This window comes from Schistocerca gregaria, chromosome 1 (genome assembly GCF_023897955.1).
Source record: "Schistocerca gregaria isolate iqSchGreg1 chromosome 1, iqSchGreg1.2, whole genome shotgun sequence".
Classification (NCBI taxonomy): domain Eukaryota; kingdom Metazoa; phylum Arthropoda; class Insecta; order Orthoptera; family Acrididae; genus Schistocerca; species Schistocerca gregaria.
The window spans coordinates 1,107,157,791-1,107,183,765 of record NC_064920.1 but is presented as its reverse complement, the minus strand read 5'-3'; the positions used below and the strand labels follow the sequence as shown (position 1 = coordinate 1,107,183,765).

At 42.6% G+C, this 25,975-nt stretch overlaps 1 protein-coding gene across 1 annotated transcript in view; it reads left to right on the top strand.

Annotated features, from left to right (window-relative positions):
* Window positions 1-19,199, top strand: part of LOC126283162 (sialin-like) — a 186,260-nt gene extending 167,061 nt beyond the window's left edge. Inside the window, exons 9-10 of the mRNA XM_049982250.1 lie at window positions 13,361-13,481; window positions 18,084-19,199. Of these exons, the coding sequence (XP_049838207.1) occupies window positions 13,361-13,481; window positions 18,084-18,181 (219 nt within the window). The 3' untranslated portion in view covers window positions 18,182-19,199. The remainder of the gene's footprint in view (window positions 1-13,360; window positions 13,482-18,083) is intronic.
* The last annotated feature ends 6,776 nt before the right edge of the window (window positions 19,200-25,975 follow it).

The window sequence follows — 25,975 nt, the reverse complement described above, 5'->3', positions numbered from 1 at the left end:
CTAATGCGTCATGATAGAGCCTTTTCAGACAGTGCATGATGATTGTTACAGCACCATGAATTTGCTAAACCCGGAATTTCTTCCTGTCATCAGGCATGTTTGGCCCAAGGTAGGCGCACTCGGCCCTAATGCGTCATGATAGAGCCTTTTCAGACAGTGCATGATGATTGTTACAGCACCATGAATTTGCTAAACACGGAATTTCTTCCTGTCATCAGGCATGTTTGGCCCAAGGTAGGCGCACTCGGCCCTAATGCGTCATGATAGAGCCTTTTCAGACAGTGCATGATCATTGTTACAGCACCATGAATTTGCTAAACACGGAATTTCTTCCTGTCATCAGGCATGTTTGGCCCAAGGTAGGCGCATTCGGCCCTAATGCGTCATGATAGAGCCTTTTCAGACAGTGCATGATCATTGTTACAAAACCATGAATTTGCTAAACACGGAATTTCTTCCTGTCATCAGGCATGTTTGGCCCAAGGTAGGCGCACTCGGCCCTAATGCGTCATGATAGAGCCTTTTCAGACAGTGCATGATTATTGTTACAGCACCATGAATTTGCTAAACACGGAATTTCTTCCTGTCATCAGGCATGTTTGGCCCAAGGTAGGCGCACTCGGCCCTAATGCGTCATGATAGAGCCTTTTCAGACAGTGCATGATCATTGTTACAGCACCATGAATTTGCTAAACACGGAGTTTCTTCCTGTCATCAGGCATGTTTGGCCCAAGGTAGGCGCACTCGGCCCTAATGCGTCATGATAGAGCCTTTTCAGACAGTGCATGATCATTGTTACAGCACCATGAATTTGCTAAACACGGAATTTCTTCCTGTCATCAGGCATGTTTGGCCCAAGGTAGGCGCACTCGGCCCTAATGCGTCATGATAGAGCCTTTTCAGACAGTGCATGATTATTGTTACAGCACCATGAATTTGCTAAACACGGAATTTCTTCCTGTCATCAGGCATGTTTGACCCAACGTAGGCGCACTCGGCCCTAATGCGTCATGATAGAGCCTTTTCAGACAGTGCATGATCATTGTTACAGCACCATGAATTTGCTAAACACGGAATTTCTTCCTGTCATCAGGCATGTTTGGCCCAAGGTAGGCGCACTCGGCCCTAATGCGTCATGATAGAGCCTTTTCAGACAGTGCATGATCATTGTTACAAAACCATGAATTTGCTAAACACGGAATTTCTTCCTGTCATCAGGCATGTTTGGCCCAAGGTAGGCGCACTCGGCCCTAATGCGTCATGATAGAGCCTTTTCAGACAGTGCATGATTATTGTTACAGCACCATGAATTTGCTAAACACGGAATTTCTTCCTGTCATCAGGCATGTTTGACCCAACGTAGGCGCACTCGGCCCTAATGCGTCATGATAGAGCCTTTTCAGACAGTGCATGATCATTGTTACAGCACCATGAATTTGCTAAACACGGAATTTCTTCCTGTCATCAGGCATGTTTGGCCCAAGGTAGGCGCACTCGGCCCTAATGCGTCATGATAGAGCCTTTTCAGACAGTGCATGATCATTGTTACAGCACCATGAATTTGCTAAACACGGAATTTCTTCCTATCATCAGGCATGTTTGGCCCAAGGTAGGCGCACTCGGCCCTAATGCGTCACGATAGAGCCTTTTCAGACAGTGCATGATCATTGTTACAGCACCATGAATTTGCTAAACACGGAATTTCTTCCTGTCATCAGGCATGTTTGGCCCAAGGTAGGCGCACTCGGCCCTAATGCGCCATGATAGAGCCTTTTCAGACAGTGCATGATCATTGTTACAGCACCATGAATTTGCTAAACACGGAATTTCTTCCTGTCATCAGGCATGTTTGGCCCAAGGTAGGCGCACTCGGCCCTAATGCGTCATGATAGAGCCTTTTCAGACAGTGCATGATCATTGTTACAGCACCATGAATTTGCTAAACACGGAATTTCTTCCTGTCATCAGGCATGTTTGGCCCAAGGTAGGCGCACTCGGCCCTAATGCGTCATGATAGAGCCTTTTCAGACAGTGAATGATCATTGTTACAGCACCATGAATTTGCTAAACACGGAATTTCTTCCTGTCATCAGGCATGTTTGGCCCAAGGTAGGCGCACTCGGCCCTAATGCGTCATGATAGAGCCTTTTCAGACAGTGCATGATCATTGTTACAGCACCATGAATTTGCTAAACGCGGAATTTCTTCCTGTCATCAGGCATGTTTGGCCCAAGGTATGCGCATTCGGCCCTAATGCGTCATGATAGAGCCTTTTCAGACAGTGCATGATCATTGTTACAAAACCATGAATTTGCTAAACACGGAATTTCTTCCTGTCATCAGGCATGTTTGGCCCAAGGTAGGCGCACTCGGCCCTAATGCGTCATGATAGAGCCTTTTCAGACAGTGCATGATTATTGTTACAGCAAAATGAATTTGCTAAACACGGAATTTCTTCCTGTCATCAGGCATGTTTGGCCCAAGGTAGGCGCACTCGGCCCTAATGCGTCATGATAGAGCCTTTTCAGACAGTGCATGATCATTGTTACAGCACCATGAATTTGCTAAACACGGAATTTCTTCCTGTCATCAGGCATGTTTGGCCCAAGGTAGGCGCACTCGGCCCTAATGCGTCATGATAGAGCCTTTTCAGACAGTGCATGATCATTGTTACAGCACCATGAATTTGCTAAACACGGAATTTCTTCCTATCATCAGGCATGTTTGGTCCAAGGTAGGCGCACTCGGCCCTAATGCGTCATGATAGAGCCTTTTCAGACAGTGCATGATCATTGTTACAGCACCATGAATTTGCTAAACACGGAATTTCTTCCTGTCATCAGGCATGTTTGGCCCAAGGTAGGCGCACTCGGCCCTAATGCGCCATGATAGAGCCTTTTCAGACAGTGCATGATCATTGTTACAGCACCATGAATTTGCTAAACACGGAATTTCTTCCTGTCATCAGGCATGTTTGGCCCAAGGTAGGCGCACTCGGCCCTAATGCGTCATGATAGAGCCTTTTCAGACAGTGCATGATCATTGTTACAGCACCATGAATTTGCTAAACACGGAATTTCTTCCTGTCATCAGGCATGTTTGGCCCAAGGTAGGCGCACTCGGCCCTAATGCGTCATGATAGAGCCTTTTCAGACAGTGCATGATGATTGTTACAGCACCATGAATTTGCTAAACACGGAATTTCTTCCTGTCATCAGGCATGTTTGGCCCAAGGTAGGCGCACTCGGCCCTAATGCGTCATGATAGAGCCTTTTCAGACAGTGCATGATCATTGTTACAGCACCATGAATTTGCTAAACATGGAATTTCTTCCTGTCATCAGGCATGTTTGGCCCAAGGTAGGCGCATTCGGCCCTAATGCGTCATGATAGAGCCTTTTCAGACAGTGCATGATCATTGTTACAAAACCATGAATTTGCTAAACACGGAATTTCTTCCTGTCATCAGGCATGTTTGGCCCAAGGTAGGCGCACTCGGCCCTAATGCGTCATGATAGAGCCTTTTCAGACTGTGCATGATTATTGTTACAGCACCATGAATTTGCTAAACACGGAATTTCTTCCTGTCATCAGGCATGTTTGGCCCAAGGTAGGCGCACTCGGCCCTAATGCGTCATGATAGAGCCTTTTCAGACAGTGCATGATCATTGTTACAGCACCATGAATTTGCTAAACACGGAATTTCTTCCTGTCATCAGGCATGTTTGGCCCAAGGTAGGCGCACTCGGCCCTAATGCGTCATGATAGAGCCTTTTCAGACAGTGCATGATCATTGTTACAGCACCATGAATTTGCTAAACACGGAATTTCTTCCTGTCATCAGGCATGTTTGGCCCAAGGTAGGCGCACTCGGCCCTAATGCGTCATGATAGAGCCTTTTCAGACAGTGCATGATGATTGTTACAGCACCATGAATTTGCTAAACACGGAATTTCTTCCTGTCATCAGGCATGTTTGGCCCAAGGTAGGCGCACTCGGCCCTAATGCGTCATGATAGAGCCTTTTCAGACAGTGCATGATCATTGTTACAGCACCATGAATTTGCTAAACACGGAATTTCTTCCTGTCATCAGGCATGTTTGGCCCAAGGTAGGCGCATTCGGCCCTAATGCGTCATGATAGAGCCTTTTCAGACAGTGCATGATCATTGTTACAAAACCATGAATTTGCTAAACACGGAATTTCTTCCTGTCATCAGGCATGTTTGGCCCAAGGTAGGCGCACTCGGCCCTAATGCGTCATGATAGAGCTTTTTCAGACAGTGCATGATCTTTGTTACAGCACCATGAATTTGCTAAACACGGAATTTCTTCCTGTCATCAGGCATGTTTGGCCCAAGGTAGGCGCACTCGGCCCTAATGCGTCATGATAGAGCCTTTTCAGACAGTGCATGATCATTGTTACAGCACCATGAATTTGCTAAACACGGAATTTCTTCCTGTCATCTGGCATGTTTGGCCCAAGGTAGGCGCACTCGGCCCTAATGCGTCATGATAAAGCCTTTTCAGACAGTGCATGATCATTGTTACAGCACCATGAATTTGCTAAACACGGAATTTCTTCCTGTCATCAGGCATGTTTGGCCCAAGGTAGGCGCACTCGGCCCTAATGCGTCATGATAGAGCCTTTTCAGACAGTGCATGATCATTGTTACAGCACCATGAATTTGCTAAACACGGAATTTCTTCCTGTCATCAGGCATGTTTGGCCCAAGGTAGGCGCACTCGGCCCTAATGCGTCATGATAGAGCCTTTTCAGACAGTGCATGATCATTGTTACAGCACCATGAATTTGCTAAACACGGAATTTCTTCCTGTCATCAGGCATGTTTGGCCCAAGGTAGGCGCACTCGGCCCTAATGCGTCATGATAGAGCTTTTTCAGACAGTGCATGATCATTGTTACAGCACCATGAATTTGCTAAACACGGAATTTCTTCCTGTCATCAGGCATGTTTGGCCCAAGGTAGGCGCACTCGGCCCTAATGCGACATGATAGAGCCTTTTCAGACAGTGCATGATCATTGTTACAGCACCATGAATTTGCTAAACACGGAATTTCTTCCTGTCATCAGGCATGTTTGGCCCAAGGTAGGCGCACTCGGCCCTAATGCGTCATGATAGAGCCTTTTCAGACAGTGCATGATCATTGTTACAGCACCATGAATTTGCTAAACACGGAATTTCTTCCTGTCATCAGGCATGTTTGGCCCAAGGTAGGCGCACTCGGCCCTAATGCGTCATGATAGAGCCTTTTCAGACAGTGCATGATCATTGTTACAGCACCATGAATTTGCTAAACACGGAATTTCTTCCTGTCATCAGGCATGTTTGGCCCAAGGTAGGCGCACTCGGCCCTAATGCGTCATGATAGAGCCTTTTCAGACAGTGCATGATCATTGTTACAGCACCATGAATTTGCTAAACACGGAATTTCTTCCTGTCATCAGGCATGTTTGGCCCAAGGTAGACGCACTCGGCCCTAATGAGTCATGATAGAGCCTTTTCAGACAGTGCATGATCATTGTTACAGCACCATGAATTTGCTAAACACGGAATTTCTTCCTGTCATCAGGCATGTTTGGCCCAAGGTAGGCGCACTCGGTCCTAATGCGTCATGATAGAGCCTTTTCAGACAGTGCATGATCATTGTTACAGCACCATGAATTTGCTAAACACGGAATTTCTTCCTGTCATCAGGCATGTTTGGCCCAAGGTAGGCGCACTCGGCCCTAATGCGTCATGATAGAGCCTTTTCAGACAGTGCATGATCATTGTTACAGCACCATGAATTTGCTAAACACGGAATTTCTTCCTGTCATCAGGCATGTTTGGCCCAAGGTAGACGCACTCAGCCCTAATGCGTCATGATAGAGCCTTTTCAGACAGTGCATGATCATTGTTACAGCACCATGAATTTGCTAAACACGGAATTTCTTCCTGTCATCAGGCATGTTTGGCCCAAGGTAGGCGCACTCGGCCCTAATGCGTCATGATAGAGCCTTTTCAGACAGTGCATGATCATTGTTACAGCACCATGAATTTGCTAAACACGGAATTTCTTCCTGTCATCAGGCATGTTTGGCCCAAGGTAGGCGCACTCGGCCCTAATGCGTCATGATAGAGCCTTTTCAGACAGTGAATGATCATTGTTACAGCACCATGAATTTGCTAAACACGGAATTTCTTCCTGTCATCAGGCATGTTTGGCCCAAGGTAGGCGCACTCGGCCCTAATGCGTCATGATAGAGCCTTTTCAGACAGTGAATGATCATTGCTACAGCACCATGAATTTGCTAAACACGGAATTTCTTCCTGTCATCAGGCATGTTTGGCCCTAGGTAGGCGCACTCGGCCCTAATGCGTCATGATAGAGCCTTTTCAGACAGTGCATGAGCATTGTTACAGCACCATGAATTTGCTAAACACGGAATTTCTTCTTGTCATCAGGCATGTTTGGCCCAAGGTAGGCGCACTCGGCCCTAATGCGTCATGATAGAGCCTTTTCAGACAGTGCATGATCATTGTTACAGCACCATGAATTTGCTAAACACGGAATTTCTTCCTGTCATCAGGCATGTTTGGCCCAAGGTAGGCGCACTCGGCCCTAATGCGTCATGATAGAGCCTTTTCAGACAGTGCATGATCATTGTTACAGCACCATGAATTTGCTAAACACGGAATTTCTTCCTGTCATCAGGCATGTTTGGCCCAAGGTAGGCGCACTCGGCCCTAATGCGTCATGATAGAGCCTTTTCAGACAGTGCATGATCATTGTTACAGCACCATGAATTTGCTAAACACGGAATTTCTTCCTGTCATCAGGCATGTTTGGCCCAAGGTAGGCGCACTCGGCCCTAATGCGTCATGATAGAGCCTTTTCAGACAGTGCATGATCATTGTTACAGCACCATGAATTTGCTAAACACGGAATTTCTTCCTGTCATCAGGCATGTTTGGCCCAAGGTAGGCGCACTCGGCCCTAATGCGTCATGATAGAGCCTTTTCAGACAGTGCATGATCATTGTTACAGCACCATGAATTTGCTAAACACGGAATTTCTTCCTATCATCAGGCATGTTTGGCCCAAGGTTGGCGCACTCGGCCCTAATGCGTCATGATAGAGCCTTTTCAGACAGTGCATGATCATTGTTACAGCACCATGAATTTGCTAAACACGGAATTTCTTCCTGTCATCAGGCATGTTTGGCCCAAGGTAGACGCACTCGGCCCTAATGCGTCATGATAGAGCCTTTTCAGACAGTGCATGATCATTGTTACAGCACCATGAATTTGCTAAACACGGAATTTCTTCCTGTCATCAGGCATGTTTGGCCCAAGGTAGGCGCACTCGGCCCTAATGCGTCATGATAGAGCCTTTTCAGACAGTGCATGATCATTGTTACAGCACCATGAATTTGCTAAACACGGAATTTCTTCCTGTCATCAGGCATGTTTGGCCAAAGGTAGGCGCACTCAGCCCTAATGCGTCATGATAGAGCCTTTTCAGACAGTGCATGATCATTGTTACAGCACCATGAATTTGCTAAACACGGAATTTCTTCCTGTCATCAGGCATGTTTGGCCCAAGGTAGGCGCACTCGGCCCTAATGCGTCATGATAGAGCCTTTTCAGACAGTGCATGATCATTGTTACAGCACCATGAATTGGCTAAACACGGAATTTCTTCCTGTCATCAGGCATGTTTGGCCCAAGGTAGGCGCACTCGGCCCTAATGCGTCATGATAGAGCCTTTTCAGACAGTGCATGATCATTGTTACAGCACCATGAATTTGCTAAACACGGAATTTCTTCCTGTCATCAGGCATGTTTGGCCCAAGGTAGGCGCACTCGGCCCTAATGCGTCATGATAGAGCCTTTTCAGACAGTGCATGATCATTGTTACAGCACCATGAATTTGCTAAACACGGAATTTCTTCCTGTCATCAGGCATGTTTGGCCCAAGGTAGGAGCACTCGGCCCTAATGCGTCATGATAGAGCCTTTTCAGACAGTGCATGATCATTGTTACAGCACCATGAATTTGCTAAACACGGAATTTCTTCCTGTCATCAGGCATGTTTGGCCCAAGGTAGGCGCACTCGGCCCTAATGCGTCATGATAGAGCCTTTTCAGACAGTGCATGATCATTGTTACAGCACCATGAATTTGCTAAACACGGAATTTCTTCCTGTCATCAGGCATGTTTGGCCCAAGGTAGGCGCACTCGGCCCTAATGCGTCATGATAGAGCCTTTTCAGACAGTGCATGATCATTGTTACAGCACCATGAATTTGCTAAACACGGAATTTCTTCCTGTCATCAGGCATGTTTGGCCCAAGGTAGGCGCACTCGGCCCTAATGCGTCGTGATAGAGCCTTTTCAGACAGTGCATGATCATTGTTACAGCACCATGAATTTGCTAAACACGGAATTTCTTCCTATCATCAGGCGTGTTTGGCCCAAGGTAGGCGCACTCGGCCCTAATGCGTCATGATAGAGCTTTTTCAGACAGTGCATGATCATTGTTACAGCACCATGAATTTGCTAAACACGGAATTTCTTCCTGTCATCAGGCATGTTTGGCCCAAGGTAGGTGCACTCGGCCCTAATGCGACATGATAGAGCCTTTTCAGACAGTGCATGATCATTGTTACAGCACCATGAATTTGCTAAACACGGAATTTCTTCCTGTCATCAGGCATGTTTGGCCCAAGGTAGGCGCACTCGGCCCTAATGCGTCATGATAGAGCCTTTTCAGACAGTGCATGATCATTGTTACAGCACCATGAATTTGCTAAACACGGAATTTCTTCCTGTCATCAGGCATGTTTGGCCCAAGGTAGGCGCACTCGGCCCTAATGCGTAATGATAGAGCCTTTCAGACAGTGCATGATCATTGTTACAGCACCATGAATTTGCTAAACACGGAATTTCTTCCTGTCATCAGGCATGTTTGGCCCAAGGTAGGCGCACTCGGCCCTAATGCGTCATGATAGAGCCTTTTCAGACAGTGCATGATCATTGTTACAGCACCATGAATTTGCTAAACACGGAATTTCTTCCTGTCATCAGGCATGTTTGGCCCAAGGTAGGCGCACTCTGCCCTAATGCGTCATGATAGAGCCTTTTCAGACAGTGCATGATCATTGTTACAGCACCATGAATTTGCTAAACACGGAATTTCTTCCTGTCATCAGGCATGTATGGCCCAAGGTAGGCGCACTCTTCCCTAATGCGTCATGATAGAGCCTTTTCAGACAGTGCATGATCATTGTTACAGCACCATGAATTTGCTAAACACGGAATTTCTTCCTATCATCAGGCATGTTTGGCCCAAGGTAGGCGCACTCGGCCCTAATGCGTCATGATAGAGCTTTTTCAGACAGTGCATGATCATTGTTACAGCACCATGAATTTGCTAAACACGGAATTTCTTCCTGTCATCAGGCATGTTTGGCCCAAGGTAGGCGCACTCGGCCCTAATGCGACATGATAGAGCCTTTTCAGACAGTGCATGATCATTGTTACAGCACCATGAATTTGCTAAACACGGAATTTCTTCCTGTCATCAGGCATGTTTGGCCCAAGGTAGGCGCACTCGGCCCTAATGCGTCATGATAGAGCCTTTTCAGACAGTGCATGATCTTTGTTACAGCACCATGAATTTGCTAAACACGGAATTTCTTCCTGTCATCAGGCATGTTTGGCCCAAGGTAGGCGCACTCGGCCCTAATGCGTCATGATAGAGCCTTTTCAGACAGTGCATGATCATTGTTACAGCACCATGAATTTGCTAAACACGGAATTTCTTCCTGTCATCAGGCATGTTTGGCCCAAGGTAGGCGCACTCGGCCCTAATGCGTCATGATAGAGCCTTTTCAGACAGTGCATGATCATTGTTACAGCACCATGAATTTGCTAAACACGGAATTTCTTCCTGTCATCAGGCATGTTTGGCCCAAGGTAGGCGCACTCGGCCCTAATGCGTCATGATAGAGCCTTTTCAGACAGTGCATGATCATTGTTACAGCACCATGAATTTGCTAAACACGGAATTTCTTCCTGTCATCAGGCATGTTTGGCCCAAGGTAGGCGCACTCGGCCCTAATGCGTCACGTTAAGGCCGTTTCAGGTCCGCTTACGACATGTTCGCTGTTTTTCAAGCACACGGTCTTATATTCAGAGGATCTGCCGGCTTCGACTGCGTGAATTTTCCCGCTGGTTCGGATACAAGCACACATGTCAGCAACAGTATCTTGTCTTCCATTGGAATCACAGGCTGCAAAGGCTGACCCAACAACAGTGGAAACAGTTGTTGTTCCCCTGGTTTGCAGCATTTTATGACCATATAACTCTTTGTCAAATCTGCTCTGGTCAGCACTGAAGACACGTGTCAGTGGAAGGTTTTCTGTAACGATGAGGTTGCGAAACTTCACAACAAAACCATCGCACACTTGCTATAAATTTACCTCCTCATCCTGCCGACTGTGTGCGTTATTGGTCAACAATGTTTTTCGTCTTCTTGAAATGATATACCTAGAAATCAGAAGCTTTAAAATCGACTGTACTTTGCGGATCCATTGCTATCTTAATTTGCGGGGCCCATAGTCGCAATGTCCGGTCGTGAATAATTGCTCCTTCTCTTTCCTCCTCTTTGAATTTTTGCAGGACAGCCTGGCAGATGTTTTGGATCGATGGCGTATTCATCTTTTCAACCAAACAGACACTGTTTTTGCCTTGTTTCACAAATTTTATCATTAATGTTACTGCACTACCTAGGTTTCGTGTTATAAGGCCATTTTCAAGTACATTACTGATTCCCAGAGAGAATGCACAGATAAGCATGATGGTAATGCAAAGATAGCGTCTCAGCTTCTCAATGTATCGATTCACGGCTTAATGTAAAATTGCTTCAATGTCCATTTTTCAACAATTACCTATGGAATTACACAGTTCAACAATTACTGTAACATGATGGGACTAAAGTTATGCATGAGCCAAGAACTTTTTATCGTCTTATGAACTGAAACCCAAAGTTTTACTTCTATCCTGGAGAATTGATATCATCTAAAAGAGGTGAATAATTGAATTGGGTTTACTCGTTTAATAATTGGTGTGGGGATGTACGCATCTGTCCTTCAATTTCTAAAATTTCTAATTGGTTTAATTTAGCCCCCTTTTCCTTTGTCCCTAAGACTTGTACATCTATTGCGTACTTGTATTTGTGGGTATTTTTCAGGCAATGTTCCGCAAAGGCTGGATGAGGCTTCTTCATTCTCCAGCTTCTATGGTGTTCTTTAAGCCTGGTGCAGATTGCCCAATGTAGCAAGACTGACGCTCATGGCATGTGATTTTATAAACCCAACTTTCGGTGATGGCTGGTTGTTTGTCTTTTGCATTGAACAAGCGACTTCCTATTGTCTGAAGGACATAGAAAAACAGTTGATTCAATTAAAATTATTCATTTTTTTCTCCAAATTGTACAGAATGTTAATGTTTTTAATTTTCTTGGACTGACTTATTACTGACGCACTTGACAGACGTTTTGTCCGAGGTTCCGCCTGTCGTAGTATCTGTAGCCCACTACACTAAGGTGCGCTGCTTGTAAGCAGGCCAGTCCTGTGCTGTCGTTTCTGCTGGACCATCATACGTTCGCCTTTTGGACGAGGACATATACTCGGATGCCGATGAACTCGAAGCAGAGGGAGGCAACTGCTACGACGAGCATTGCTGTTCATTATCGACCATCATCTCCAGAGTCCATTTCCTCGTCCCATTCTTCTCCATCGCCTCCAGCAAGTCCTAATGTCCCGATCTCTTCCACAATCTCCATACCATTTTCCAGGAGAGTAGTTTGTTTTATCATTTCCGATTCCTGGATGTTCAGAGACCGATTGTTCCGAATCGGGAGACTAAGGCAGCCACAACGACTTTCGGATCAATCTGAATGTAAGAAGAAGACATACAATATGTTAGTACTTGACAGAAACATACGGGAACTTACACGAACATACAAGAAACAGAGGCATCATGACGGGAATATGTCCAGCTATACACGCTTACTGATACTTTGTGGATCCCATAGTTCCTAAACGCTTGTCCCTCTGCCCCTAAGATCTCACAGTTTTTCTGCTTCTAACATAAGGTTTCAGAAAATATATGGGTTTCCGGCAAATCGGTATCAAAGGAGAAAAGGTTTACTTTTGAAAAGTCTGGGTGTCAGCATTAGTTTCATCCTTTTATTTTCATAGTCGGCAATAACAGCACAAACAGAACATTCCAGCATACGAGCAGTCGTCGCAATAATCCACACAGAGCAGGCACACATCTGAACCACTACATCTACATCTATATACTCTGCAAACAACCGTGAATTGCGTGGCAGAGGGTACCTCCCATTGTACAAGTTATTAGGGTTTCTCCCCATTCCATTTTCGTATGGAGCGCGGAAAGAATGATTTTTTTAATGCCTCTCTGCGTGCTGTAATTATTCTAGTCTTATCTTCACAATTCCTATATTAGCCATACGTAGGGGGTTGTAGTATATTCCTAGAGACATCATTTAAGATCAGTTCCTGAAACTTTGTTAGCAGGCTTTCTCTGGGTGGTTTAAGTCTTTCTTCAAGAGTCTTCCAGTTCAATTCCTTCAACATTTATGTGACACTCTCCCACGGATTAAACAAACCTGTGAACATTCGTGCTGCCCTTCTCTATATACGTTCAATATCACCTGTTACTTATATTTGGTAGGAGTCCCAAGCACTTGAGTAATATTCTAGAATGGGTCGCACTAGTGATTTGTAAGCAATTTCCTTTGTAGACTGATTGCACACACTCAGTATTCTACTAATAAACCGAAGTCTACCGCGTTGCTTACCGCATTCCATTTCGGATCCCTACAAAGTGTCACACCTAGGTATTTGAACGAGTTGGCCAATTCCAGCTGTGGCTCTTAGGTATTGTAGGCGTACGATACTACTTTTTTTCGTTTTGGGAAGTGCACAGTTTTACGTTTGTGTACATTTAAAGCAAGTTTCCACCCTGAGGAATGGAGAGACTCAGCCATAACATTTCAGTACATTGTGTAGAAGACTATAAATCTGATAAACTATTTGGGTTTAAATCAATGAACAAGTAATAAAATTCTGCTGACACTGAAGCTCATCCCAGTCTCGGAAATGCCACAGAAAATCAGATCTTCTATAACTTTTCACTGATGCTTGCTGTGACACTCCCACATTGCTTCATTAGAAAACGTATGGTTTTTTAGTTACTAGACAGAGTATTTACTTTTAATATATATGATGTAGAGTGCTGAGAGAGTTTTATTGTGCCCTCAGCAAACACGGGCAGGCTGGAACAATGTCTTCTACTTGACTGTGGCACTGTCAGTGGTGGCATACCTGGTGTATGCTATCTTCACATCAGCGGAGGCTCAACCTTGGAACGATCCTCCCTCAGGTGAGTCTCTTTGTGTTTGTTCCTGTCGCATTTAACTGCGCTCCAAACAAAAATGAGTATACGTCAATCCAAGGCATCAGCTTATGTCGTTTGAGGTGTCCTACCTTTAACTTTGTTTTCTTGGTACCAAGTTGCTCATGCCTTAGTCTTTGATCTGAATAGTCAGAAGACATACATTGTTAGAGGTCTTATTGCTCTGGAGAATGGTTTTGGATAGTGTGGCTTACAATGAAGCCCTAATTAAAGCTGTACTTCCTTTGGAAACACTCTTTTAACAGTAAACAACCAGATATATCAGTACATAGTTTAGCAGTGTTGGGGTACTGATAAAATTCACTCAGGGTTTCAGATGTGTCAAACGGCTTAAAACTGATGAGCTTTCGACTAAGCTTTCCTTGGTCATTATGGAGTGGTGACTATCGTGTGGTTGTTGCTGCCACCCATATATAGTGGCGCTTCTGTCTGTGATGTCACTCAATCTCAGTTCAACCCATATAAGGAACTCTAACTTCTTGGTCACACCACCACCACACTTGCTTCAACCTTCTAGCGGACAGGTCTCAATCTACATTTAACTACAAACCATCATCTTTATTGAATGTGTTTACAGAAATTTTCAACTTGACTGCTTCGTTTATGATGCTATCTCAGAAACTATTTGTTGTTTTAATAAGAGATGTTTCATCAAATGCAGTTCGGTATTCCAGAGTATGTTCTGATACAGCTGATTTCTTGGGATACTGTAGGCAGAAACACCTCTCATGTGTTACGTGGCTATGATCAATACTGTGTATAACCTAACATAAAACTGTCCATACTGTGACAGGATCCTGTATGTTCCTAACATTATGAGGCCTACATCATCTTTCACAGCGCTAGTAAGCTGTCGAAATTTTGCTGAAGGCCTGAATCGATTTTCTGCATTCTTAGTGAGCCATAGAATGCCAAAAACTTTATCTGCTTCAAGCTGTCCTTGTGGGGTCTTCTGCTTACAAGTCTTTGGTGGAATGATTCGCGAAATATGAACATGAGAGATGTTTTCGCCGCTGGTATTCTGAGAAATTAGCATGAGCAGGACATGGTAAGGAAACCGAATTGCATTCGATGAAACATGTATTATTAAAAGGTCGGGTGGTTTCTGGGACACTATCAAAATGCTGAAAACACTCCACATTTAAACACAGCTTGGGACTTGACCATCGTGAGGTTAAAGTGAGTGCATGGTTGCATGAACGAACTTTACTCATATGGCAATGGACGGTGCCACTGTGAAGTCACAGGAGGTAGTGCCGTTATATAAGGATGGCGGCAGCAACCACTCGCTGTCACCAATTGATGATGGCCAAAAAGAACTCGGTCAAAAGCTTGTGGATTTTAAACCACTCGATCCAGCTGGGAGGTGAAAGAGTGTTATCAGTAAACACACAGTTTTGAAAAGATTGCCTTTTGTATAAAATAAGATAGCTGTATCTGTCCAGTGAAGTGGTTTCGCACAGGACGTCATGACCATTGCTACTTGAGCTTTTGGCTGGTTCACTCACCACCAACTAAGCCTTTTGTCCTTGATTCTTGAACTTTTGAATGGTTCACTTGCCACCAGCTAGGTATTGTTCACCAGGTAGACACAGTCATCATTTGTCAGATCAGGAAAGAAATATAAATCACAGCTGAACCTGCTAAAATTGTAAAATAATAAAACATTTTTGTATGATGTATAGCAGAGTGAATATTCTACAAGTTTTATTTATTTGTATTGACAGTGCATACTTAGACAGAAATAGTATTTTTGTAATAGTGCATATTCCTCCTACCTCCTGCACCACAGCACTGTATTCTGTATAAATTTCAATTAACATAAAGAGGAGAATAATGAGAGTGTACTATTGCTAATGTTGATTTAGTTTTGATGTATTTTGTGTGTAACACAGTATCCATGTGGTGCTAGTCTGATCCAAAATATTGTTTAAATTTTTCTTCTTCATAATTGGAGTCTTGTCATTACTGTACTACAAAGTAATGTATAAATACTTATTGCAAATGACCTGCATTGGAAAAGTATTTCTATAGATATAAACTGTAATTTAATTGTGGTGTTATGTTTATGTATAGTTGTTACAGGCCAATCCTTATTTTGGGATGAGCTAGTTTCACCTAGGTCAAACTCATTCATCCTGTTACAGATAGGATAAAACAGTTTAGCCTAGGACAAATCGGTTTATCCTAGTTTACAAAGTAAATGGTGTAACGGAATAGAAATAAAATAGTCAATATGATTCATTAAATTTATTTATTAACTAATCAGTAATTTCACATCTATCACTAGATCACTTACATATATCCATCTACAGAAATCACCTTATCTGCAATTTGCTTATTTACTTATTTTTGCAAGGTTTACTTTGGTGGCACTTAGAACTGCAGAGTAGTTTGTTTTTCTTACAATTCCATTTGTTTGTTGTACAGTTTTTCATGCAACTGCATTTCACAAAGCCTTGCCCCGATTCAATAGAATGTTTTGTGCCTGCAGTCCTTAGAGATATTTCCATATCCTGGTTAATATCTACCACATCGAAAAACTTCTGGATGCAAGCGTCTAAATCAGTTCTAAAAAAATAAAAAAGGAAGTTAAAAGAAATACTTTTTAATATTTTAATACAAAAATTTATGAAAAATTTTAATAAAACTATGCCTGCAATAATGTTTTCGAAGTATGCCAAGCTTGGTGCCAACTTTTTACAAGCTCTCACCAGTCTTTTGAAGTATTACTCCAATTATGTTTTGAAGGTCACCTCTGCTTGATCTACATCTGGAATAGGTATGATTATGTTGCCTCCAATGTCAGCTGGTGGATGGGATTTGTCAGAGGAAACTTTCATTCTTTTACCTTGTTTTTCTAAATTTTCTTTCGCAATTTTTTTAGCATTTTGAATGTTGTTTTTATCAATTTTCACAATGTTATCATCATCACTATGTTCGTACTTGTTCAGTATTGCTGTCATCTTCAACAGCCTTCTTTAGGTCATCTTCATCCTGAATATAATTTATGATTTCTTGAGGCAATGAGGAAGTGGAAAGTTCTACTCTTGGTTTGATTGCAAATAATGCTTTCTGAGGTGATTGTTTTATGCCAGAGTCGTAAGCTCGATTTTTCATGAATTGGACATAACTTTATCCTTCCAACCACTTCGGCGAATTGTTGTCCTTTAACCAAGAACTTATATTTTCAATGTATTGGTTGGCACGTTCAACAGAACCCTGACTTTGGCTGTGCCTTGGTTTTCCATGCTCAGTTTTCAGTTCTGGCCAAACTTTGCGAGTTCACTAATAACATTATTGACAAATTCTCTACCATTATCAGATTGAAGAATGCATGGTGCCCCGACAGTTACGAATATCTCATTCAAATGATAAGCCAATTCTTCATCCTCTTTTATGTTAACACACAAAGGAGAGCAAATTTTGTGAGTTGGTCTTGGTAAACCAGAATGAATTTTAAATTACCATCTGGTTGTGTCTGGAAATCAATCAAATCTATTTGGCATCTGCTATTCATTTCTGAACGGAGAATTGGCCTTGAAACTAGGACTCTTTTCTTTTTTGTCTTCTTTTGTTGACAAACATCACACATTGATAAATAGAGGCATATCATTTCCTTTGTGATAATGACATATTTTTTTGATGTCTCGGCTAACATTCTATCATGATCATGATGACCAACAGCTACATGAGCTGTGTCAGTCAATCATAAAGTTCATCAGCTGGAACAAAGTATCTTATATTCCCTTCACACCATGCAATGAGTTTATTCACCAAAACACCAAATTGTCTCAGTATTCTTTTTTGTAATGATGTTCTTTTTTCCAACTTTTCTGCATCTTTTATGTTGTTTAACCAAATCTGCATATTCGTCTACTGATGACACTTTATAATGAGAAGACTTTTTGTTTCCAATCTGCAAAATTTCCTCCAGAAACTTTTCTCTGCACAGCTTTTGATTAGCTTGTCTACTACACGAAGTCATCCTCACAATAATTATACTACGATTATAATAAAATCTTTTAAATGCAACCAGCAACTTAACATGTGCACTCCTCGATGCAAAATTCCGTTCAAAACAAAGAAGAGAGTGAGCAAAGAGCGGTTGAGAGGCGCGAGGGGCGAACCAGAGATGATTCGGGGGTTTCCCCGTTCATACAGGTAGCGACATGCTTTCCGACTTGGCAACATTAGTTCAGACTAGGACGTACTAGTTTATCCTAAAGTATGTAAATTCTAACTAGGATAAACTGATTCGACCTAGGCTAAACTGCTTTATCCTATTGGTAACAGGATGAATGTGTTTGACCTAAGCAAAACTAGTTCATTCTAAAATCGGGTTTGGCCAGTAACATACTCACTTCATTCTCCAGCCTTCCTCTGATACGATTTGATACTTTTGTATGTTGCACTGTTTGTAGTAGTATAACTTGTGTGATGGTTTCCCGTGCATTTCATTTTTGAAATTCAAATTTGTTATCTGATAATTATTGTGTAAGAACAGTACCAGTTTACAATACACAATAGATATCGTAGCAACCATTAACTACATTTTTCTTGTTTCAGAGAAAACAGCTGAAGTGAAACGCCAGGATGGTATTGATAATGTAGCATTCAACAGCGAGAATGTGCACCATGGAGGGCTGCGATCCTTTGACACATAGCTTTTGTAATTTGTTCATCAACATTCGTGATTCATTTGATTACATCATGTGACAGACACAAAAAAGGAAACTCTGTAATGCAAATTGCTCACCTACATCGCACTACAGAGTCCATTCATTCATCAGTTGAGGGGCTAGAATTCTGAAGGAACATGTCATCAAAGTTTACAGACTTTAACAACTTTTAATGCATTGTAAATGTATTCTAAACTTAGACACTGTTCTTGTTGTGATAATTTGTGTTGAATCAGGTGATGTATACTAGACCCAAGTACCCATGGGCATAACCAACTCTAAATTAATGCAGGGAATGTCTTGTTAGATAGGGTACAGATCACAAGGGGGTCTAAGCAGGAGAAGAAATAATATGTATAGACCATATTTGGCTACATGCTATATTTAGATCAGTTTAAAACACAATTGTTAAATTCCTATAAACTAGGCGTTCTACTACATTGTAGTTGAAAAACTGAGTAAACTGGAATACTTTTGTAATAAACATTTACTTAACGTCATTCCTTTGATCTGATGGAATAACATTTTTCTGGGTACATAAGCAGGAGACCCAAGTTCAAGTTCCAACCATGGCACAAATTTTAGTTCATTGCTTTAACTTCTATCCTTATAGAGAATCATTCTCTTGCTTTTTTAAAAAAAGTCAACATTGAATAAATAGCAATTCCTCTTGACACATGCAAAGACTATAACTTTGTCATTATACAACACTGGACTGTAAGTGATTGTTGCGTGGCATCCGACTGTTAGCCAGCTACCGCCTGGCCACCCCTCCTACATACTTACAGAACAACCAAATAGATTCATGCTTATCCACCCTGCTCCCACATCACTTGTACTCATACCAATACAATTCATTGAAACTAGGAATATTGTCTTTTTTGTGAATAATACAAGTGGATCTGATTTAGTAGCATGTTAGTAAATCATGTAAACCATTAATTCTTACTGCACATGAGCTTTTAGTATGTGTGATTAATTAAGCTTGAAAATTTTCGTTTAATTTTGTTATCTTTTGTCAACTAAGTATAAAAAACTGAAATTGCTTCTCAAAAAATATTGTAAGGGACACATCTCCCCTGTCCCCCCATGGCAGTGATGCCCATCTAAAGTACCCGTTATTTTATTGATGACAGAGCTCTGACACATTGCTTAGGCTTGTCTTAAGCAGTCGGTTAGTGGAATATTTTTTTTTATAATCCAGTTGGAGATGACTATAAAAACTCCAGGTATATACAAGAGACATTTACTGTCAGTCTCTGGTGATTGCTTTTGTCTGCATTGTTGTGAACTATTTGGATGATATATTTCAGCTATGTTTGATCAGCCTCTATTTCATAGCTGGAATTGTCTATTTTTACTGTGCTATTAAAACCTGATTTTTCAAGCTTGTCCTGTGACAAGTGTAGCTAAGACACATATTTTCATTCTCAAAAATAGCATCTTATTATTAATTTTAAAAATAGATTTTTTCTAACATGGCATATAGTGGAGAGTTTTAATCATGTTGTTACAGGTCTTTCTTCTGGAAAGTACTCAATAATTTCTTGTAACTCACTCCTGTAACTGATATTATTTAATACTACATGTGCCATTTATCAAGTATTATTAACCAAACAGCCACTCTTCCTGTTAGTCAGATAGGTATGTATCAATGATCTTCAGAGTACTGAAAGAGGCAAACAATAAGATGTTATTCTTTATTTATCTGATCAGCACAGGCGCCTACACTATCATTGTCCATAGTAGCTATGTTGTGTGAGTTATGTTGACTAATCTATGACTTAGATGCTGCTATGATATCTTAAAAAGGCTTGATTCTGTTGCGACACAGTCAACCTTGGGGGAAAATTGCTATAACACAAATTCAACACACAGTTCCATTAGAGGTAGAAAAGATAAATCTCTTTGGAGTTGACAATAAAGCCGGCCGGAGTGGCCGTGTGGTTCTAGGCGCTACAGTCTGGAGCCGGGCGACCACTACAGTCGCAAGTTCAAATCCTGACTCGGGCATGGATATGTGTGATGTCCTTAGGTTAGTTAGGTTTAATTAGTTCTAAGTTCTAGGCGACTGATGACCTCAGAAGTTAAGTTGCATAGTGCTCAGAGCCATTTTTTTGACAATAAAATAATCAGTCAACTGCAACATCCATAAAACTGTAAGTAGCTATATTTTTGAAACACTGAGTAACCTTTCCTACCACATTTAATGTAATTCCACTAGTTCTGTGATATGTGAAGACATACTTGAAATAAAATAAACTGTGGTGAGTAGCTGAGCTGCAGTGATTCAATGTTCAACAATTTGTAGAAATTAAAATAGTTCCTGATCACAAAGTTCTTCATTTCACTCAATCACATAATTTGATCTTTAGGACCTTCATCAGATTCATGAAAGAAAGAAAAGGTGTGTATATGTTTCAGCAACAGTGAAAATAGTAGCGTTGGCTCACATGACCCAAAAAACATCTGATAAATAACAAAACTTTAGTAGAAGAAGCAAAGAAAATTATTTTCCACAATTGGCATTGTCAGACGATACAAAAGTTCACTATGTGTCACTGACTGCAAGTACAGTTTACAGTGTAGTAGGGCATCAGTACCACTTCTACCTCATTGGGGCTCATTGCTCCCCTTAAGAGAAAGGCCAAAGTTCAATGTCCTCCCATTCTGAGGCAGCTGTGTCATTTATCTCTGCTCTCCCTCCTCTCCTCCCCTTCCCTGTATGCAGGCTTATTGTATGTCCCTTGTGCTCTGTATACCATAATGAGAGTGTCATGAGGACCAACCAGTGGATGGACTCCTCCTCACTCGTGTTCTGTCCCTAATCTTATTAATCCTATCTGAACACCTGAGATGTGCCTCAGTCTTTTGCATAAATTCATTTCTGGAATTTGTAGCAGAGTATTCTGCCGAGTGGTATTTCTGCAAGCACTCCACCACCTTTCTTCCATCACTACTTACAGTTTTACGATTATCTGATATTTTGCTGATTTTCCAAAATAACAATTTTAAGATCGTAAATGTGACACTTTAAACGTTTAACAATTACCACAATGCATTATGTAAACAAATTAGATGGAAATTGTGTATTTAAACAACCGACAGGCTACTGCAGTTTTGGAAAACACTTTATGTTGGTTAGGTGTATACTGGTCTTCGCTTATATGTGTTAAAAACAGATGCTCACATACTATCAGGTTGTCTAAGAGCAGTCTGACACCGTGATGCTACTGTGAGCTTGTAAATAATGGTGGGAACTTTAATACACATGTATCAAACACTGCAGGCCACAAACACAATACTTGCAAAATTGCACCGGAGCTACCAATAGAATAGTACTTGAGGAGGAAGTGGTGGTGTGTACTTTATTTAAAACCAACAAAAAAAATACATGCAAGGTCTGTGCTTCCATCTGAATTACCACAAGAGCCCAGCCAGTTTGACAGCCGGAAGCCACTGCACGCTACCCCCCCTCCACCTTGATCGGAGATGAAGTGTAAACTGACTTACACACAGCCCAGAGGTGCACCTCAGCTGCCACCATCATGTCTGGCCCCCAACAATACCCGAGCCAGTGAAACATGACACTTGACAACTCGTGTGTGGTTGGCTACACTGCGATTGTGAGGTTGCAATAACTGCCACCGCACGAGCCCACAACTCCAAAGTACGTTTTGTAAATTAAGCTACAATCAACGTTTATACATGCTACGTTTTTCTAACAATGGAGAGAACGACGATGGAGACAAAGGGTTTGATAGTATATGAAACTGGGAAATAAAAACACCCAAAGTGAATGACAATATCTATGAAAATTCATTCCAAATTGTTACAGTAATAGCTGCATGTAAAACGTCGTATAATAATGTAAATCTAAGTATACCAAATAACACACTATCCACACAGCCTAGACGATTGCAGAGAGAAAGAATTAATTCTGTATACATTTACACTCAACAATTTATGATGTCAATGGCGTAATTCCATCCAGTTCGCCTTCACTATCAGCCAAAACCGTTGTCTTCATCATCATCATCATCATAATCATCATCATCATCATCATTAAGAGAAATCGGTAATTGTTCGTTTTCATTTATATTGCCATCTCTACTCTGTGCTTCTCTTATCAGTTTAGCAACATGGTATACTTTTTTCCTCCATGAGGTAGCGACTACAGTAGCAAGACCTTCACATAGCAGTCTTTCCACTTCTGTTACAGTAAAAGTCTTGTTGTTACTTCTCATGTGCAGCTGATACATCTTTCCTCCCAATGCTAACTACCACCAGTCTAATTGTGAAACTTAATCTAGTGAATCCACCATACTCTTGGCATTGTGCTTAAACATGCTGATCAAAAGTATCTGGACACCACTATTGTAGCGATCAGAGGTACAGGTGCATTTTCTCAGGCGTTATGGCATATATGTGCAATCTGTAGTGGCAGTCAACACAAGGAAATACTGCTCGTCATGTCTGGGTTGGTAGCCCTGCACAAGGCCGCATGTACGGAGACAGAGCTCTCGTGAAAGATAAGTTAATTAGGTTGTAATTAATTGTAGTTGAATACTTTTAATTAATTAAAAACGTTCTTTAGTATACTCTTCAAGCTCACCATTAAAAGTTTTTCTCTTATTTTCTTATTGTTCTAGTAATCGCGAAAAGTTCGTTTGTTTACTTACTGCTGCTTAGGCCTAATTTCTCGAGTGTGCATATTTAGCGTTATACCGCAATTGGAAGTGCATTTGCTGTAGTTTAACTGATTAAATACGTTCATTAGGGTGCCTTTCAAGCTCACCATTAAAGGTTTTTCTTTTATTTGCGTATTTTTCCAGTAATCGCGAAAAGTTAGTTTCGCTTGTATTTCGCGGCTTTGCCTTACTTTTCGAGTGTGCATATTTAACGTTATACCGCAATCTTAAGTGCATTTGGTAGAGATTACCTAATTAAATACATTCATTAATCTGCTCTTCAAGCTTGCCATTAAAGGTTTTTCTTTTATTTGCGTGTCCGCAGCTCGTTGTCGTGCGGTAGCGTTCTCGCTTTCCACGCCTGGGTTCCCGGGTTCGATTCCCGACGGGGTCAGGGATTTTCTCTGCCTCGTGATGACTGGGTATTGTGTGATGTCCTTAGGTTAGTTACGTTTAAGTAGATGTAAGTTCTAGGGCACTGATGACAATAGATATTAAGTCCCATAGTGCTCAGAGGCATTTGAACCATTTTTTTATTTGCGTATTCTTCCACTTATCGCAAAAAGTTCGTTTTGGTTACATTCGGTTGTTTAGGCCTAATTTTTGATCGTGCATATTTAGTGTTATACCACAGTTATACCACAAGTGCATTTGGTAATAGCTTACTTACATATTAGTTTCCAAAACATATTTAGTGTCCTTTTTCATCTGTATTTAATATATTATCGTTATCACTTAGTAAATCTCTTTAACTAATATCCAAACTACCATGGATACTAAGTTTGTGAGCTGCAGTAGGAAAGTTAGTTCAGAAGTTTTGTGCAGCTGTTGTGACAGGTGGTTTCATTGGGGAAATTGTTCAAAAAATGGCTCTGAGCACTATGGGACTCAACTGCTGTGGTCATCAGTCCCCTAGAACTTAGAACTAATTAAACCTAACTAACCTAAGGATATCACACACATCCATGCCCGATGCAGGATTCGAACCTGCGACCGCAGCAGTCTCACGGTTCTGGACTGCGGGCCAAGAACCGCGAGACCACCGAGGCCGGCGGGGAAATTGTAGCGGCATGGGAATTGCGGAAGCAAACGAGACTCTTCCATTCTCTTGTAGGCTTTGCTCAAGAGATAGGATTTTAGCTGAACAGGAGGAAAAAATTAGAGCCATTCAGGCTGATTTGGACAGAGCCAGGGAGGAACTGAAGGGGTTAAGGGAGGAGGAGGGCAAACAGCGGTGGGAAGTGGTAGCTGGGAACAGGGGCCACAGAAAGAGGACAGTGTCTGACAGTTTACTAATTGGCACAACCAATAGATTTGCCTTGCTACCACAATTAAGTAAGGAAGAGGCTCCAGTAGAAGTAGATGTAGTTAAGATGCAACAAAACTTCACTAGGAAACCAACTGTTTAAAAAAAAAGTAGAAAGTAAGAGTAAAGTTCTGTTGCTAGGTAACAGCCATAGAAGAGGTGTAGGCCAGATTTTGCAGGAAAAAATAGGTGACAGCTACCAGGTCACAAACTTTTTCAAGCCAAGTGCAAGTCTTAGCCAGGTGGTAGAGGATATAGGTTCCTTGTACAAGGGATTCACAAAGCAGGATCATGTGATGGTAGTGGGTAAAGTGGGAAACAGTATTGATAGGGATCAGGTCTACAGCATTGAGTGTGACCTGCTGAAAATAGCCTCAGCAACGACCCATATCAATCCTAGGCGGGTGCCTGCTTTTGTGCGGTATGATTAGCCCCAGTTGAACCGCTCTGTCAGGAGATTAAATATGGAGTAGGACCAGTTGTGTAGGGAGGCCACTCTGTCAGACATAGGATTGGTTCCTGTCGAGGCTATTGATAGAGGAGATTTCACAAGGCATGGCCTACATCTCAATAGGAAAGGGAAGGGTAAACTGGCAGGGTTGTTAGCGAAATCTATAAGGTGGGACACTAGTACTCGTGGATGTACCTCTTTTTTAGGCTAATATCAGTGTCCAGTGAGAAGTTCAGGCAGGCAGGTGCTAAAGAGGTCCAAAACTCACAAAATTCTCACAACAGGAAAGTAAATAATAATTTTTTCCATATTTAACCAAAACATTGGTGGGTTAAAGAAAAAAGTAGATTCTCACAAAAGTAAAGTAAAAAATAATGTTACCATTTTTCACCAAAATATTCCGGGATTGCAGAATAAAGTAGATGAGCTCTTGGTTTGTTTAGATGACATTGAATCTAATAATGTAATACACTCCTGGAAATGGAAAAAAGAACACATTGACACCGGTGTGTCAGACCCACCATACTTGCTCCGGACACTGCGAGAGGGCTGTACAAGCTATGATCACATGCACGGCACAGCGGACACACCGGGAACCGCGGTGTTGGCCGTCGAATGGCGCTAGCTGCGCAGCATTTGTACACCGCCGCCGTCAGTGTCAGCCAGTTTGCCGTGGCATACGGAGCTCCATCGCAGTCTTTAACACTGGTAGCATGCCGCGACAGCGTGGACATGAAGCGTATGTGCAGTTGACGGACTTTGAGCGAGGGCGTATAGTGGGCATGAGGGAGGCCGGGTGGACGTACCGCCGCATTGCTCAATACGTGGGGCGTGAGGTCTCCACTGTACATCGATGTTGTCGCCAGTGGTCGGCGAAAGGTGCACGTGCCCGTCGACCTGGGACCGGACCACAGCGACGCACGGATGCACGCCAAGACCGTAGGATCCTATGCAGTGCCGTAGGGGACCGCACCGCCACTTCCCATCAAATTAGGGACATTGTTGCTCCTGGGGTATCGGCGAGGACCATTCGCAACCGTCTCCATGAAGCTGGGCTGCAGTCCCGCACACCGTTAGGCCGTCTTCCGCTCACGCCCCAACATCGTGCAGCCCGCCTCCAGTGGTGTCGCGACAGGCGTGAATGGAGGGACAAATGGAGACGTGTCGTCTTCAGCGATGAGAGTCGCTTCTGCCTTGGTGCCAATGATGGCCGTATGCATGTTTGGCGCCGTGCAGGTGAGCGCCACAATCAGGACTGCATACGACCGAGGCACACAGGGCCAACACCCAGCATCATGGTGTGGGGAGCAATCTCCTACACTGGCCGTACA